The 15,018-nt window shown below is 34.7% G+C and overlaps 1 protein-coding gene across 1 annotated transcript; it reads right to left on the bottom strand.

The window, feature by feature from the left end:
- Nucleotides 1-11,423: 11,423 nt before the first annotated feature.
- On the bottom strand, nucleotides 11,424-12,170 carry LOC103016062 (receptor expression-enhancing protein 5-like). The gene is given in 2 exon segments (XM_057548471.1): nucleotides 11,424-12,103; nucleotides 12,105-12,170. Coding segments are annotated over 2 exon segments (570 nt in total). The 5' UTR covers nucleotides 12,159-12,170; the 3' UTR covers nucleotides 11,424-11,587.
- Nucleotides 12,171-15,018: the final 2,848 nt, after the last annotated feature.

The raw sequence follows: 15,018 nt of genomic DNA, 5'->3' as shown, positions 1-15,018 counted from the left end.
GGTGTGGACATCAATGGTATCTGCTTCAACATTGTTTTGAGTGTCCTCTCCACAGACATTATTTTATATCCTTCCTAAAGCACAGTTATCACACATAACATCGCAGTCAGATGGCCTCGACCAGGGCTGAAGAAAGCAGAATTCCATTTTCTTTAATTGCAGCTTGATGTGCCTCACTGATTTTTAAAAAATTTTTATTTTATATTGGAGTATAGTTGATGAACAATGTTGTGTTAGTTTCAGATATACAGCAGCATGATTCAGTTATACATTTAAAAGTATCTATTCTTTTTCAAATTATTTTCCCATTTAGGTTATTGCAGAGTATTGAGCACAGTTCCCTGTGCTATAGGTTGTTGGTTATCTATTTTATTTATTTATTTATTATTATTATTTTTTAACATCTTTATTGGAGTATAATTGCTTTACAATGGTGTGTTAGTTTCTGCTTTATAACAAAGTGAATCAGTTATACATATACATATGTCCCCATATCTCTTCCCTCTTGCATCTCCCTCCCTCCCTCCCTATCCCACCCCTCTAGGTGGTCTGGTTATCTATTTTAAATATAGCGTGTGTACATGTCAATCCCAAGCTGCCATCTCACTGACTTTTAATAAGGTTGTTTTGATGAAATTCTTGTTTTCTTTAATGTGCTTTACACATGTTGATGAGGTCCACTGGTACATTTCTGAATTAAGCACAAACTCTAGATTCATCCCAATTACTTACACACATATGTATATATCTATTGCTTGTGCATGTGTGTAGACACACATAAACTCACCTGCAAGCAGCCACATTCACAGCTGCTTGATATGCTGTGTGATGGTGTGTGTTTTTTTATAGTGGACATCAGGGATGTCTCCATATAAAATGGTGTGCATTATTTTCTCCCCACGCCATCTTCCTTTCAACACGTTGGGTTCAGTTGCACCCTGGACTGATGTCTTCAACTTTTATGCTCACACACCCTGCCCACAGTGCCCTTCCTTGGTCTTTTTCCCCTTCTTCTCTGTTCATTATAGGTTAACTGACTAGATAAGGGCATGCATTGAACTGCAGTAAGGAGTTCGTGGCAGATAACAGCTTAATGTGCTACTCCTCTCAGATAGTAACTGATCTTTTTAACAATAACATTTAGGCACTTAATTTTTAAAAATTGTGGAAATTTTGCATAACACCACAAGTGTAGTTTAAGAAGACTTTGTTAATAGCTTTGCAATTTCTGTGTTTCTTAAATTATACTACTTCTATGAATGCCCAGGAACAGAGTAGATTATTTCCAGAAAGATAACAAAATAATATTTTCAAGATTCTCCTGGGAAAAGTTGAACTATTTTACCCATTCTTTGCATGATGGTTGATGGTGGGCTGGACTCAGCAAGATAAACAGAAGTGAAGCCAGAGTAAATGAGACTGATAGGATCAAAATGGTAATGCAATGGTAATGCAGTCTTCTTTTTTTATATTTACAATGAAAATTTATCTCTCAGATACTCACCTTGGAAAACCTGATAATTGACACTAAAGCAATAAGTGAGAGAAATATGACTAAAAGATAATTTTAATATATATATATATTTCTAAAAAACTCTTTGTTATCAAGAGAAATACTAATGTGAAGTGTTACTTTTTTGAAAACTGAACTTGAAGAATCAGATACCTTTAATATTTCTCTTACTCTAATTCTATATAACATGTGAAGAGATCACAGCCACAAGAAGTGCGTGGGGTTCTGTGCTCCTGGCAGGAACTGAGGGGCCATCAAAGAGGAAGAAACCAGGGCCTGAGATAGAAGAGGGTAGCTTCCCATTTCCCATTTTGGGTAGTCAGGGTCTCAGATCAAGCTTGTGTTGAGGATGGGAAAGGGGTGAGAATGAAATTTCATGTTATATTAAGCTTTCGAACTGAACTTTAATATGTAAAACTGGCCAGTAAATTACGGGATGCATGGGAAATTTTAAGTGATAAGAAAAGGAAATTCAACTAATGTATTTGAAGACTGTAGGAAAATTAAAAACATTTCATGTTATACCTCATTTATTGAGACAGGGTTACTAAATAAAATAGTACACTCATGCACAAACACATGCATTTACATACATGGGTAAATACTCACATGTGCACACTTGAACACATATATAAACATTTGAAAATGGAATACTACACAGCAGCTAAAGGAATGAAGTACATCTTTAGATCAACATTGATAGAGCATGATGAGATATTGTTTATAAGAAGAAGGCTGTAGAATGAGGTAAATAGTGCATTACCACTTATGCAAAACACACATAAAATGATACTACTGTGTGCATGTGTGTGTACATGCATGTATATTTGGAAAAAGGCTGGATGCACAGACACCAACTTCATAGTGAAGATTTGCCTCTGGGAGGGAAGAAATTGGAATTAGGGTGGACAAATGAACTATGGGTTTATTTGCAACATATTAATTTTTAATATGACACTTTAATATGTTACTTATGTGATTTTAAAAGTACATGTGTGTTTTAAAAACACATGAAAATATGTCAAAATATCAACAGTGGTTAAGTCCCTATGGCAGGAAGATGAATGATTGTACTCTCATTTAGTTTATTATTTAAAGTAAGAATCATCACAAAATGGTTGTTTGCTAAAATAAAGAAAGAAGTATTAAATACATCTAGTTCAAATGATAAGACACAATGATTTTTTTTATCCCACAGGCAAATTTCACTGTGAAGTTTGTTGCTGTTTGGCTTCAACGCAGCGTGGGATTATGGAATTGTACAACACGGGGAGTGATCCGCTTACACAAAGCTCTCTGCTCTTCCTCTGTAATGTGTTCCCCAGGTACCCTCCCCATGATTTTTCCTCAAAGAATCCCTCCTCAGCTAGAATTTTTACCTCTCTATCCAAAAATAGCATCCATACTACTCCTTACTATGCTTATAACTAGCTGTATATTTTCTAATTTGCTTAACACTATATGATCCTAGAAATAATATGTTATTTATTTTGTTCTCCAGTCTCTAAAAAGTAAGGCCATGAAGACAGAGACTTTGTATGTTTTCTTCATTGCTATATCCCTTTTGCCTAGAAAAGTGTATGGGTCATATCGGTATGCAATAAATATTTTAAAATAGTGACTTTTTACTTCTGAAGACTAAAATACCTTAATATGTCACAGTTGTATGCCACTGTCCACTTCTGTCTGTAGCAGAAATATCTCTCTAATTCCTAGGCCTAAAATCACCCACCAGTAAGCTTAGTATGAGAATTACTCCCCTAAAATTGCTCTGAATGTAGCCCTCTCTTCTTAAAATTATTTAGTGTTTTTTATCTGGAGTTCAGTCAAGCCTTTCAAATTTTGATATCTGGCATTTGAGCTGGCTTCCTATGAAACAGGAACAAATTCACAAGGGAACACCATTTCTTTTTTTTGTTTAATTTTATTGGCGTATAGTTGATTTACAATGTTGTGTTATTTCAGGTGTACAGCAAAGGGATTCAGTTATACATATACATATATTCATTACTTTTCAGATTCTTTTCTCATAGAGGTGATCACAGAATATAGAGTAGAGCTCCCTGTGCTATACAGTAGGTCCTTGTTGGTTATCTGTCTTATATATAGTAGTGTATGTATGTTAATCCCAAGCTCCTGATTTATCCCTCCCCCCAACATCTTCCCTTTGGTAACCGTGTTTGTTTTCAACATCTGTAAGTCTGTTTCTGTTTTGTAAATAATGCCATTTGCAGCAACATGGATGGACCCCCATTTCTTTTTTAAAAGTCCTCAGGCAACAGCAGTGATTCAAGGGAAGAGTCCCCATCCACTGTGCTGAGACAGACACACCACTTTCCAGCCTGCTTGCAGAGTTCAGGGTAGCACTGAGGCAGAGATGAAGGACAATGGCCGCCCATGATAGGAGCACTTAATCTCATTCACCAGAGCAGGAAAAACATCACAGATGCTTTTATTTATTTGTTATTAAGCATCTGAGATTATCCACATGTGACCAGAGTACCATTTTTCTCAGTAAATCAATTTTCACCTGTCATGAAAGCTATCTAAGTTTTCACTGTTACCAAAACTGGCTCCAGCATTAGGAATTCTCATTTAGCGAACTAACTCTAACTGTAGTCATAGGCAACAGAGTTAGACCCATTTGCACGAGGAACAGAGATGGCTTAGCTGCCAATTCTTCAGAAACTTTCTTCAAAATGTTACAGGAAATATATGTGACTCGGAAACATGGAATATAATTGACAGAGTACGGCAGTAATTCTGTTCCTCTACCACAATTCCTAAGCCCGAGATGCCAGTTTCCAAGTAAACAGCTTTATCAAAGATGTTCCAGTCATAAACTTTCTCATGGTGGCCACAAGGTAAAATGACTTTTATTTTTGACAAACACAAGATTTGTTAAGTTCTGATGTTATCCAATTGGACTTTGTCACAAACAAAAAAATAATCAAGCAAACAGCACCTCTTTCCCTCAACAATAACCAAATAAAAACAGGTCACATTTAATTTTCCAGGTTGGACACATAAAATATCCTGGTTCAACTTTGTTTTTTGTTCCAGTTCATATTACAAGATGTGTTGCTTCCCATTTTCCAATGAAGCTGTAACAAAGTCTTTGGAGTATTTTTTTTTTTTTTTTTTTTACATTTTATGACTTAAAGCAGGCCCAGCATAAACAGGCATACGTATACAACTGGGGAAAAGGGAAAGGTTCAAATTTTAAATACTCCTCTGCAGTCTCCTTGAGTTTCTGCCCTCTTTTGCCTCCAAGGGAAGATCCAAGTGCTCCAGGCAGCACTGGGCTTTTATGTGCAGGATTAGGAGAAGACAGAGAAATAGATGCAGGTTTGCTAAGAGCAAGAATGAATCAGTCCATTAAGTTGCTTTTCCAAGTAACCAAAGGTCATCTTGCAGATTAATGGTCTGAGATTGAGGAAATGGGTTGGGTTACAAATTGAGAGTGAGGGGCTGAGAGAGAACAGGTGCAGAATCACACAAAGGTTAGTGGTGTTGAGAATAAAGTTATTACTGGAAGAATTTAAGATGGCAACTTGGGTTATCAACTGGATCATTGTGGTATGGGATATAATATATATATATACATACACATATATATGGTTGTATTTTTTGAAGTGACTTAGTTATTAAGCAACACAATTATGTTTGTGTTACAGCCTAAGGGCAGTCTGTTTTCTGTACATATTACAGATAATTCTAGATGTCATGGCACACGTCCTGACAAGGCATAGATCCTCAGCAGCCATCCCACTAGCAGTACACTGGAGTAAAACAATAGTTCAGATATATAATATAATACTTTTTTTCTACACAAAGATGATTTTCAAGGAGCGGCTAGAATGTGATGAAACAAAATTGCATGATTAGATAGATCCTCTGAAACCATCTAGACTTAAATGTTAAAACCACTTCTAAAATACAATCTTCTTTGCTTTTACTTGTCACATGACTAGCTAAGAGGAATTTGGTCTGAATAATTTCATTAATTTTTCACATAGCTACAGTTTGACTAACTAGGTCACTCTTGCCCATACCTTGTCAAACTTTCCCAATACTGTCATAGTTAGTTTTATGCTCAGATTTTCAATATCTCATGAAGAATGTGATTGAAATCTTTTGGCAATTGAATGCTGAAGAAGAAAGCCATCTTTAAAATAAATTATTTTAGAACAAGTTACCTGCTTGCCTAATGATTGCCTTTAAACCTTTAAACAGCTTCCTTATATGCAAAGTAACTTATCAAATTTAGATTTTAAATTTTATTTAGATTAAGTATCTGTAGAACACTAACAAATTTTATGAAACTTTTCATAACACAAATTTTAGCTATTGAATACATGTTATTTCATACTAGTACTTAAAATGTATTTATTCATTCTGCATTAGTTTTCTATTGCTACTGTAACAAATTACCACAAATGTAGTGGCTTAAATCAGCACAAATTTATTACCTTGCAGCTCTTTATATCAAAAATCCAATATTGGTCTTTCTGGGCTAAAATCAAAGTGTCAGCAGGGCTGCGTTCCCTTTTGGAGTCTCAAGGGAACAATCCATTTCCTTGCCTTACTCACCTTCCAGAGGTCACCTGCATCCCTTGTCTCCTGGTCCCCTTCCTCTATCTTCAAAGCCAGCTGCAGGGGGTCTAGTCCTCTAATTCCCTTACTGCTACCTCTTCTTCAGCCTCCCTCATCCATATCAAAGAGTCTCGTGATTACATTGCGCCCACCCAGAAAATCCAGGATCATCCCTCTATCGTAAGGTCAGCAAATTAGCAAACTTAATTCCATCTGCTACCTTAATTCTCCCTTTCTGTGTAACTTAACTTAGTCATAAATTCTGGGAATTAGGGTGTAGATGTCTTCAGGGACCATTATTCTAATTACCACACCGCTAGCCTTTAAATTTTCTTGTAATATCTAAAATTTGCACCACATTTTTTTCTGCCCAAGAAAATGCCCCCGTGTCCATTTAAAATGGATAACCAACAAGGACCTACTGCATAGCACAGGGAACTCTGCTCAACATTATGAAACAACCTAAATGGGAAAGCAATTTGAAAAAGAATAGATACATGTATATGTATAACAGAATCACTTTGCTCTACACCTGAAACTATCACAACATTGTTGATCAACTATACTCCAATATAAATTAAAAAGCTAAAAAATAATGCTCCTGCAAACAATTGTTTGCAATTGTTTTTACCAGATTATTACATATTTGATAGTATTTCTGAATTACTGTGACATGTCATTTATTAATTTAGAGGCCCTAATTCTTTTGTCACTATTATGAAACACATTGTTTATAAGCTATATCTCATTTTATAATTCAGTTTGTTCAATTATGTTGCATAAGATGGTAATTTACATTCAGAAAAGATAAGTAAGCAACACAAAGGCATTTAGGTAGGAATTAAAATGTTCATCATAATTAAAGTTAAATAGAGAATTTAAAATGCTGGTTTATGTAATTGTTTCTCAAAATTTTACGACTTTAAAATAGTTCCACTTATATTATTGCACTGCTCCATGAGATAAGACAGAAATTTGAATATGTATAAATGATTTGACTGAAGAGCTAAAAGAAGGATCTATGAGACTGGAATGCCAATCAGAAGGGGTCTAGTGAAACACAGAGTGGAACACAACTAAGGAATGCACTCATAGTATAATTTCCTGTGGTTTCTGGCTAGAAAGAGCTAATTAGCTCTGAGTTAGAGAATGCATAACTATGCATAAAAGAATTTAGCAGTACATTTATTTATCAGAAATTATGAAAAAGGCAATGTATCTTTCAAAAGAGAAAGCTTTGCTAAATGGAAAAAAAAAGAAAAAAAGGAATGAAAAGAAAAGAAAGGGAAAGAAAAATAAAAGAAAAAAGGAAAGGAAAAGAAAGGGGGAAAAAAGGGACATAAAGGAAGAAAGAAATTGTATGTACTATATGTTCCAAATACTAAAAGTAGTTATATGTTGAGAATATTGCAAAATCTGATTAAATAGAATGCATTTTTTAATCACAGAACTGGTAAATTAGGCATGGTGTGTGTCTTATTTCAAAGCACTAAGTTTGTTATTACAGTGATATACTCCTGCTGCTTTGCTTATCAAACCAGAAAATCTATCATGCAGAGTCCCTTTTTCAATCAAATCTAAATCTTTTCTCTTACATCACCAGCCATGTCCATGTTAATGCAATTCCTCTAGGCAAAGCTACCCCACTAGAAATACAGAAACCAAAGCAGAAAGAAATAGCCTTGTAACTAATATGTATTCCAGGGCACTAAAGATGCTTATCTAGAGTTAAGTACAAAAGAAGTCTATTTATATAGTCTGAAAACTCCAAAACACAGATGCTTCTAGGAACAATTCTTGAATAAAAATTAAATTAGGCAGTTTAAGATTAATATTTCATTTCAAATCCTTTCCCAAGCTTTACAAGGCCTCACATTATGCTTATACATCAACACAGAGTTGACTTTTATTCACAGCTTTACGTACTCATGTTTTGAAGAGCTGTTATTTGGTAATTCTGAAGTTATGTATTTTAATTTTCATTGATCTAAATTTAACTTAACCTCACTCAAATAAATCAATGATAAGTCGTGAATTTATCTTCAGAGTAAATAAACTCAGAACCCAAAGTCTTTTGTTGTTAATGTTGTCATCTCAGCAAAGTTAATGAAGGAACAATTCACGTGGAACTTCAGTCAGTGAGCCAGAAGCATATCTAAAATATTTTTCCTCCTATGTGTAAAGATAACATCTTAAATTTTCATGGAAATAATCATTTTCTTTCTAGGAGTATCCCTTTTCCCAGTGTGAATAAAGCTACAAACCTGAGAAAGACAGGAAGAATTTTGGGTGAACGTTAAAACGCTGGTGTATTAAAAATAGTGCAAGTATTTTAGGAAATAATTGTAACAGAAAAATTGAAATTTTGGCAACAGTAAACAAGCTAATTTCTTATATTTATGCCAGAGAGTTGATATAAATATCTTTAAGGTTTGGGTGTTGTTATTGTTTATTGGCTTTAGAAACATAAGGAAGAACACAAAGAAATGTAGAGGAAACAATAATTCCCTACTCTGGCTACTTATCTTACTTTTTTCCTCCAAATAATGGATGAAAATATACATGACTATCCACATGTCTGACTCAAGAAAGAAGATGTGGAGTGCTCAGTACTCAGTGGCTGAAAAACTTGACTGTATAATCTGGGAACACCCAGAAATGTATCTGGGAACCACTGAAAATTTTACAATTTTTAACACTTTCTTTAAAAGTCAGAAAATAGTACATATTCATCATATAGATTTAAATGGAAAAATGTCAAAATTGATCAACTACAATAACCTCACAACGGTGGCATGTTCCCTCTTCTTCTATTTTCTACATAACATATTTTTATTAAATTTACTGGTACATAATTCACAAAGAATAAAATCAAAAGATTTTTACTATACAGTTATTAATGTATTCTGGCAAATATATGTGTATACCCATATAACTATCACCCCAATCAAGATGTGGAACATTTTCATCACCCCAAAAATTCCCCATGCCTCTTTCCAGGCTATATCTTGCACCCTCAATCCCAGCAGCCACTGATCTGATTTTTACTATCACAGCTTAGTTCTGACTATTCTAAAACTTCAGATAAATGAAATTATATAGTACATATTCTTTTGTGTCCAGATTATTTCACTCAAAATTATGTTTTTGAGATTCATTCATCTTGTTGCTTGCATCAGTACTTTGTTAATTCTTATTGTCGAGTCATGTGTCACTGTACTACAATGTGTTTACCCATTCTTCTAATGATAGATATTTGAGTCCTTTCCATTTTTAAAAATTGTTATAATTAAAGCTACTGTGAACATTTTTGTACAACTCTTTGAGTAGACATATTTTAATTTCTCTTGGGTTAAAAACTAGGATTAACATTGCTGGGTTGTTTGGTAAGTTTATGATTAACTTTATAAAACATTGCCAAACTGTTGTCCAAAATGACTGCACCATTTTACATTCTTAACAGCAGTTTACAGGAGTTCCAGTGGCTCCCAATCTTAACCAACATTTGGTATTGTCAGTCTTTTTTTAGCCACTCTATTGGATGTGGAATGGTATTTTATTGTGATTTTAATTTGAATTTCCCTCATGACAAACGATGTTCAACATTCTTTCATGTGATTTTTGGTCATTTGCATGTCATATCTTTAACTGTCTGATCAAATCTTTTCCCGCTTTTCATTTGTTTTTTTAAACTGGGTTTTTATTATTCAGTTCTTTATGGAATATATTCTGTATAAATTTCCTTAATAGATATATGTGTTGCAAATATTGGCATTTTCTACAAGCACGTGCCTTACTTCTTATTTCTTTAATTGTCTTTGAAGAAGCAAGTTTTTAAATTTTGACAAAGTCATATTTATAACTTTTAAAAATTATTGATGCTTTTGGGTTCTAAGAAATCCTTGCCTACATCCAGATTTCAAAGTTATTCTCTCATAATTTCCTCTAGAAATTTTGTCTTTTACATTTATGCCTATAACGTATACTTTTCTGCTTAATTTTTGTGTATGTCTGAGTTAGAAACCAACTTCATTTTTTCTCCAAGTGGTTAACCAGTTATATCAGCTTTAGCTTTTAAAAAGACTATATTTTCCCTTTCAAATGACCTTAGTGCCTTTAAAGTCAATTGACCATATACATGTGGGTCTATCTGGACACTCCTCCTCTATTTCTTTATACTTAGGTCAGTATTACATTGTCTTATTATAGCCCGAATATTATAGCCCGAGAGGATGTCACAAAATCAGGTAGTTTGTTATTTTCCAAAATTGTTTTAGTTATTTTAGGGCTCTTGAATTACCACAAACATTTTATAATCAGCTTGTTAATTTGTACAAAGTAGTCAACTGGGATTTAGATAGAGATTGCATTGATTTAGTAGATAAGTTTTTTTGAGAATTCATTTCCTAACAACTTCAAGTTATCCAGCCTATGATCATGATATGCTTGCTTTGTTATTTATTTACTTGTTTATTTTTTTAATGTCTTCTTTAATGTCTCTCTGCAACATATTCCAGTAATTATTGTCTAAGTTTTGCCCATTCTTCATTTTATTTCTTAGAGTTTTTTCCTTAGTTTGTTTGATTTGGTTTGTAAGGATATTGGAATTTTTTTCATTTTCCTACTTCAGTTATTTATTCTTAGTATTCGGAAATACAACTGGACTTTGTACATTGACACTGTAATCTGAAATTTTGTTAAATGAATATCTTGGCTTTAAAATTTTGTAAATTTCTTAGGCTTTTTCTATGTAAACTATCATATCACCTGTGAGTAATGACAATTTTACTAATTTTTAATTCTTTATTGTTTCTGAAATTTTTATTTTCTTGCCTTGTGGATGGGTTAAGAGCCCAGAACAATGTGAATTGAAGTAGTGTATGGTTGGAACTTAAAAATATTTTTTCCCTTGGATTTTTAATCTCTAAAAATATTGCAAAAGCTTGAAGCATACTCTGATTCTTAATCTGAGCTGAATAACACATATATTAAATGAGATAAAGCTACTTAATACAGCAAATGAAGTGCTTCTCAGGTCTTGAAAGGCAGTTAGAATTTACACATACATGTAGATCTGTTCTTGGCCCTTGCCCTGCTTATCCATCCACAGGATACATAAAAGACATTCACTCTACCATCTTACCTTAGAACTACCCACAAAATTTTTTTGGGGGGAGATATATAATTTCATTTTAAGTTTATATTTCCTACAGGATAGGTCTTTTCCTACCCAGAGGCAAAATATGTTTTCTAAAAACTTGATCACTGCCCATTGCATTAAATTTAAATTTAAATGCTCCCTGGGTATATAGACAGTAAAAGTAAGCAAAAAAACTTACAACACATTCATTTTTTTAATATATCAAAAATGTTTCCAAGGCAACATTATTAAAATGATTATACCACAGTTCCTAATATAACACCAAGCTCTACTAGGAAAGTACAGAGAGGGCAGAAATGTTTCATCCAGTCAGTGGTTTAGGTGCTTTTCTTTTTCTCACCCAGTAAATTCACAGCAGCTTTCTTGGCTTCTTTAAAGATGGCATCTGCTGTCTCTTTGGCTTTGTCCTTCAAGTCATTCACTGCCTTGTCTACCTGGGACTCGTGCTTCAGGAAGAAAAGACAGATGATGCGCTTGTAGAGAAGGTCCACTCCATTGACAGGGCTGGGGGCCATGCACCACAACAGGAAGCTGCACTTCAACACGTAGTAGAAGGGGAACCATAAAAGGAAGAGGTCAGAGAAGAATTCGGCAATGCTGAATACACCAAACACTGCCCAGTAGGTCAGCCACTGGGTATCATCTTCTTTGTTGGGGTTCTCTATGGCTTTAACTGAGACATAGGCTGGGTAACCAAATCCTATCAGGTTGCAGAGAAGAGAGGCTCCATAACCGAACACTAGGTACAAAGCCACCAGCCCAATGACACTGAGTGCCATGTAGCTCCAGTTCACGCTGGTGTTGGCCTTGGTGTTTGCCAAGAAGTCAGTCACTGCAGTTCTTCTGATGATGGAATTAGTAGAACCCTTGCCTCATTGCTGCAGACATGGCTGTCACGCTGTCACCCGGGGCTGCTCCTAGTGCCAGGTGGCAGACGGGGCGGGAGGCAGGCAATTCGATGAGTCCCTCCACAACCTCCCCACGGCCCCCTCCTTGCCCTGCCTACCCATGCCGCCCCCTTTCCCTCCCCCACCACGTGCTCTTCGGCCAGTGCCACACCCAGGGCAGCAGCCCCAGGAGCAGCTGCTCCTGGCCAGGCAGCTGCTCCCCTCCCCAACCCTACCCCTACCCACACCCCACCACCCTCCAGCCCACAAAATTTATGGGATGCAGCAAAAGCGGTTCTAAGAACGAAGTTCATAGCAATAAATGCCTACCTCAAGAAACAAAGAGTCTCAAATAAATGACCTAACTTCACACCTCAAGGAACTAGGAAAAGAACAAAGCCCAAAATTAGTAGAAGGAAGGAAATAACTAATATTACAGAAGAAATTAATGAAATAGATACTAAAAAGACAATAGAAAATATAAAAATAAATTAAGAGCTGATTCTCTGAAAAGATTTTTAAAATTGAGAAAATTTTAGCTAGACTCACGAAGAAAAAAAGATAAAATCAAATAAATTAGAAATGAAACAGGAGATATTACAACTAATATCACAGAAACACAAAGAATCATAAGATATTACTGCCAACAATTATGTGCCAACAAGTTGGACAACCTAGAAGAAATGGATAAATTCCCAGACATACAACCTTACAAGACTGAATCATGATGAAATAGAAAATCTGAATAGACATTACTAGAATCAGTAATCAAAACCTCTCAACACAGCAAATTCTAGGACCAGACTTCATTGGTAAATTCTACCAAACATTGAAAGAAAAATTAGTACCTATCCTTCTCAAAATCCTCCAAAAATTTGAAGAGAAGGGAACTCTTCCAAACTCATTTCACAAAGCCAAGATTACCCTAATACCCAAACCAGACAAAGACACTACAAAGAAAGAAAATTACAGGCCAATACCCCAGACGAACATAAATACAAAAATCCTCAACAAAATATAAGCAAACCAAATTCAACAATACATTAAGATGATCTTACATCGTGATGAAGTGGAATTTTATTCCAAGGATGCGAGGATGGTTCAACACCCAAAAATCAGTCAATGTGACATACCATATTAACAAAATCGAGTATAAAAAGTATATAATCATCTCAATAGATGTAGAAAAATCATTTGACAAAATTGAACCTCCATTTATGATAAAACTTCTCAACAAAGCCAAAAAGAATAAAAGAAATATATCTCAACATAATAAAGCCCATATATGACAACCCCAAAGCTAACATCATACTCAAAGGTGAAAAGCTGAAAGCTTTTTCTCTAAGATCAGGAACAAGACAGGGATATCCACTCTTGTCACTTTTATTCAACATATTATTGGAAGTTCTAGCCAGAGCAATTAGGCAAGAAGAATAAATAAAAGACATCTAAATTGGAAAGGAAGAAGTAAAGCTGTCACTTTTGCAGATGACATGATATTATATATAGAAAATCCTAAAGTCTCCAGCAAAAAATTATTAGAACTACTAAACAAATTCAGTAAATTTTCAGGATACAAAATCAATACACAAAAATATGTTGTTTCTATACACTAATAGTAAGCTATCAAAAAGAGAAATTAGGAAAACTATCACATTTGCCATCATATTGAGAAGAATAAATTACCTAGGAATAAATCTAACTAAGGAGGTAAAAGACCTGTACTTGGAAAACTATAAGACACCAATGAAAGAAATTGAAGATGACACAGAAGGATGGAAAGATATACTGTGTTCATGCATTGGAATAATTAATATTGTTAAAATGACCATACTACCCAAGGTAATCTACAGATTCAATGAAATCCCTATCAAAATACTAATGGCATTTTTCACAGAACTAGAACAAATAATTCTAAAATTTGTATGGAAACACAAAAGACCCCAAATAGCCAAAACAATCTTGAGAAAGAAGAACACAGTTGGAGGTATCACACTCCCTGATTTCAAACTATACTACAAAGCTACAGTAATCAAAACAGCATGATACTGGCACAAAAACAGACACATACATCAATGGAAGAGAATAGAGAGTCCAGAAATGAACCCACACTTATATGTGCCATTAATCTATGACAAAGATGTCAGACTATACAATAAAGAAAAGACAGCCTTTTCAATAAATGGTGTTGGGAAAACTGGACAGCTACCTGTAAAAGAATCAAACTGGACTACTTTCTCACACTAGGCACAAAAATAAATTCAAAATGGATTAAAGACTTAAATGTAAGACCTGAAACCATAAAAATTCTAGAAGCAAACATAGGCAATATGCTCTTTGACATCAGTCTTAGTAATATTTTTTAAATATGTCTCCTTAGGAAAGGGAAACAAAAGCAAAAATTAACAAATGGGGCTACATCAAACTAAAAAGCTTTCAAGTACCTGCTGTGTATCTTTAGCAGCAATAGTGTAAATTCTTAATCTCAAGACACAGTGAGTAGAGTCATCATCACAGTTCTCCTCTAGCATTATCCTCAGCTGACAACTCAGGAATCCCTTTTCTTTCATAGGACATGGGTTTTCTCCGGCTGTGACTATTCTAGCTCCTCTCCTCTCCCAGTATGGTATGAAGCACAGACTTTGTAATGAGCACAGTAGTCCCTGGATGTTCAGATGATCTGAATGTGATACTGTGCCTTGAATGTACCTTTTCTGTTCATCTAGTAAATCAGCCCATGGGGATATGATTATTCCATTTATTGCACTGTATTATAATTTGACTGTTTATTTCCATATTCATTTTCTTATTAATTTAACTTCTGCTATGTGCAAATAACTGGAATAGGTACTTTAGAGATT

This window comes from Balaenoptera acutorostrata, chromosome 6, assembly GCF_949987535.1.
Source record: "Balaenoptera acutorostrata chromosome 6, mBalAcu1.1, whole genome shotgun sequence".
NCBI classification, from domain to species: Eukaryota; Metazoa; Chordata; class Mammalia; order Artiodactyla; family Balaenopteridae; genus Balaenoptera; species Balaenoptera acutorostrata.
Note: the sequence above shows the minus strand (reverse complement) of the source record. Positions and strands in the feature narration are given on the sequence as shown.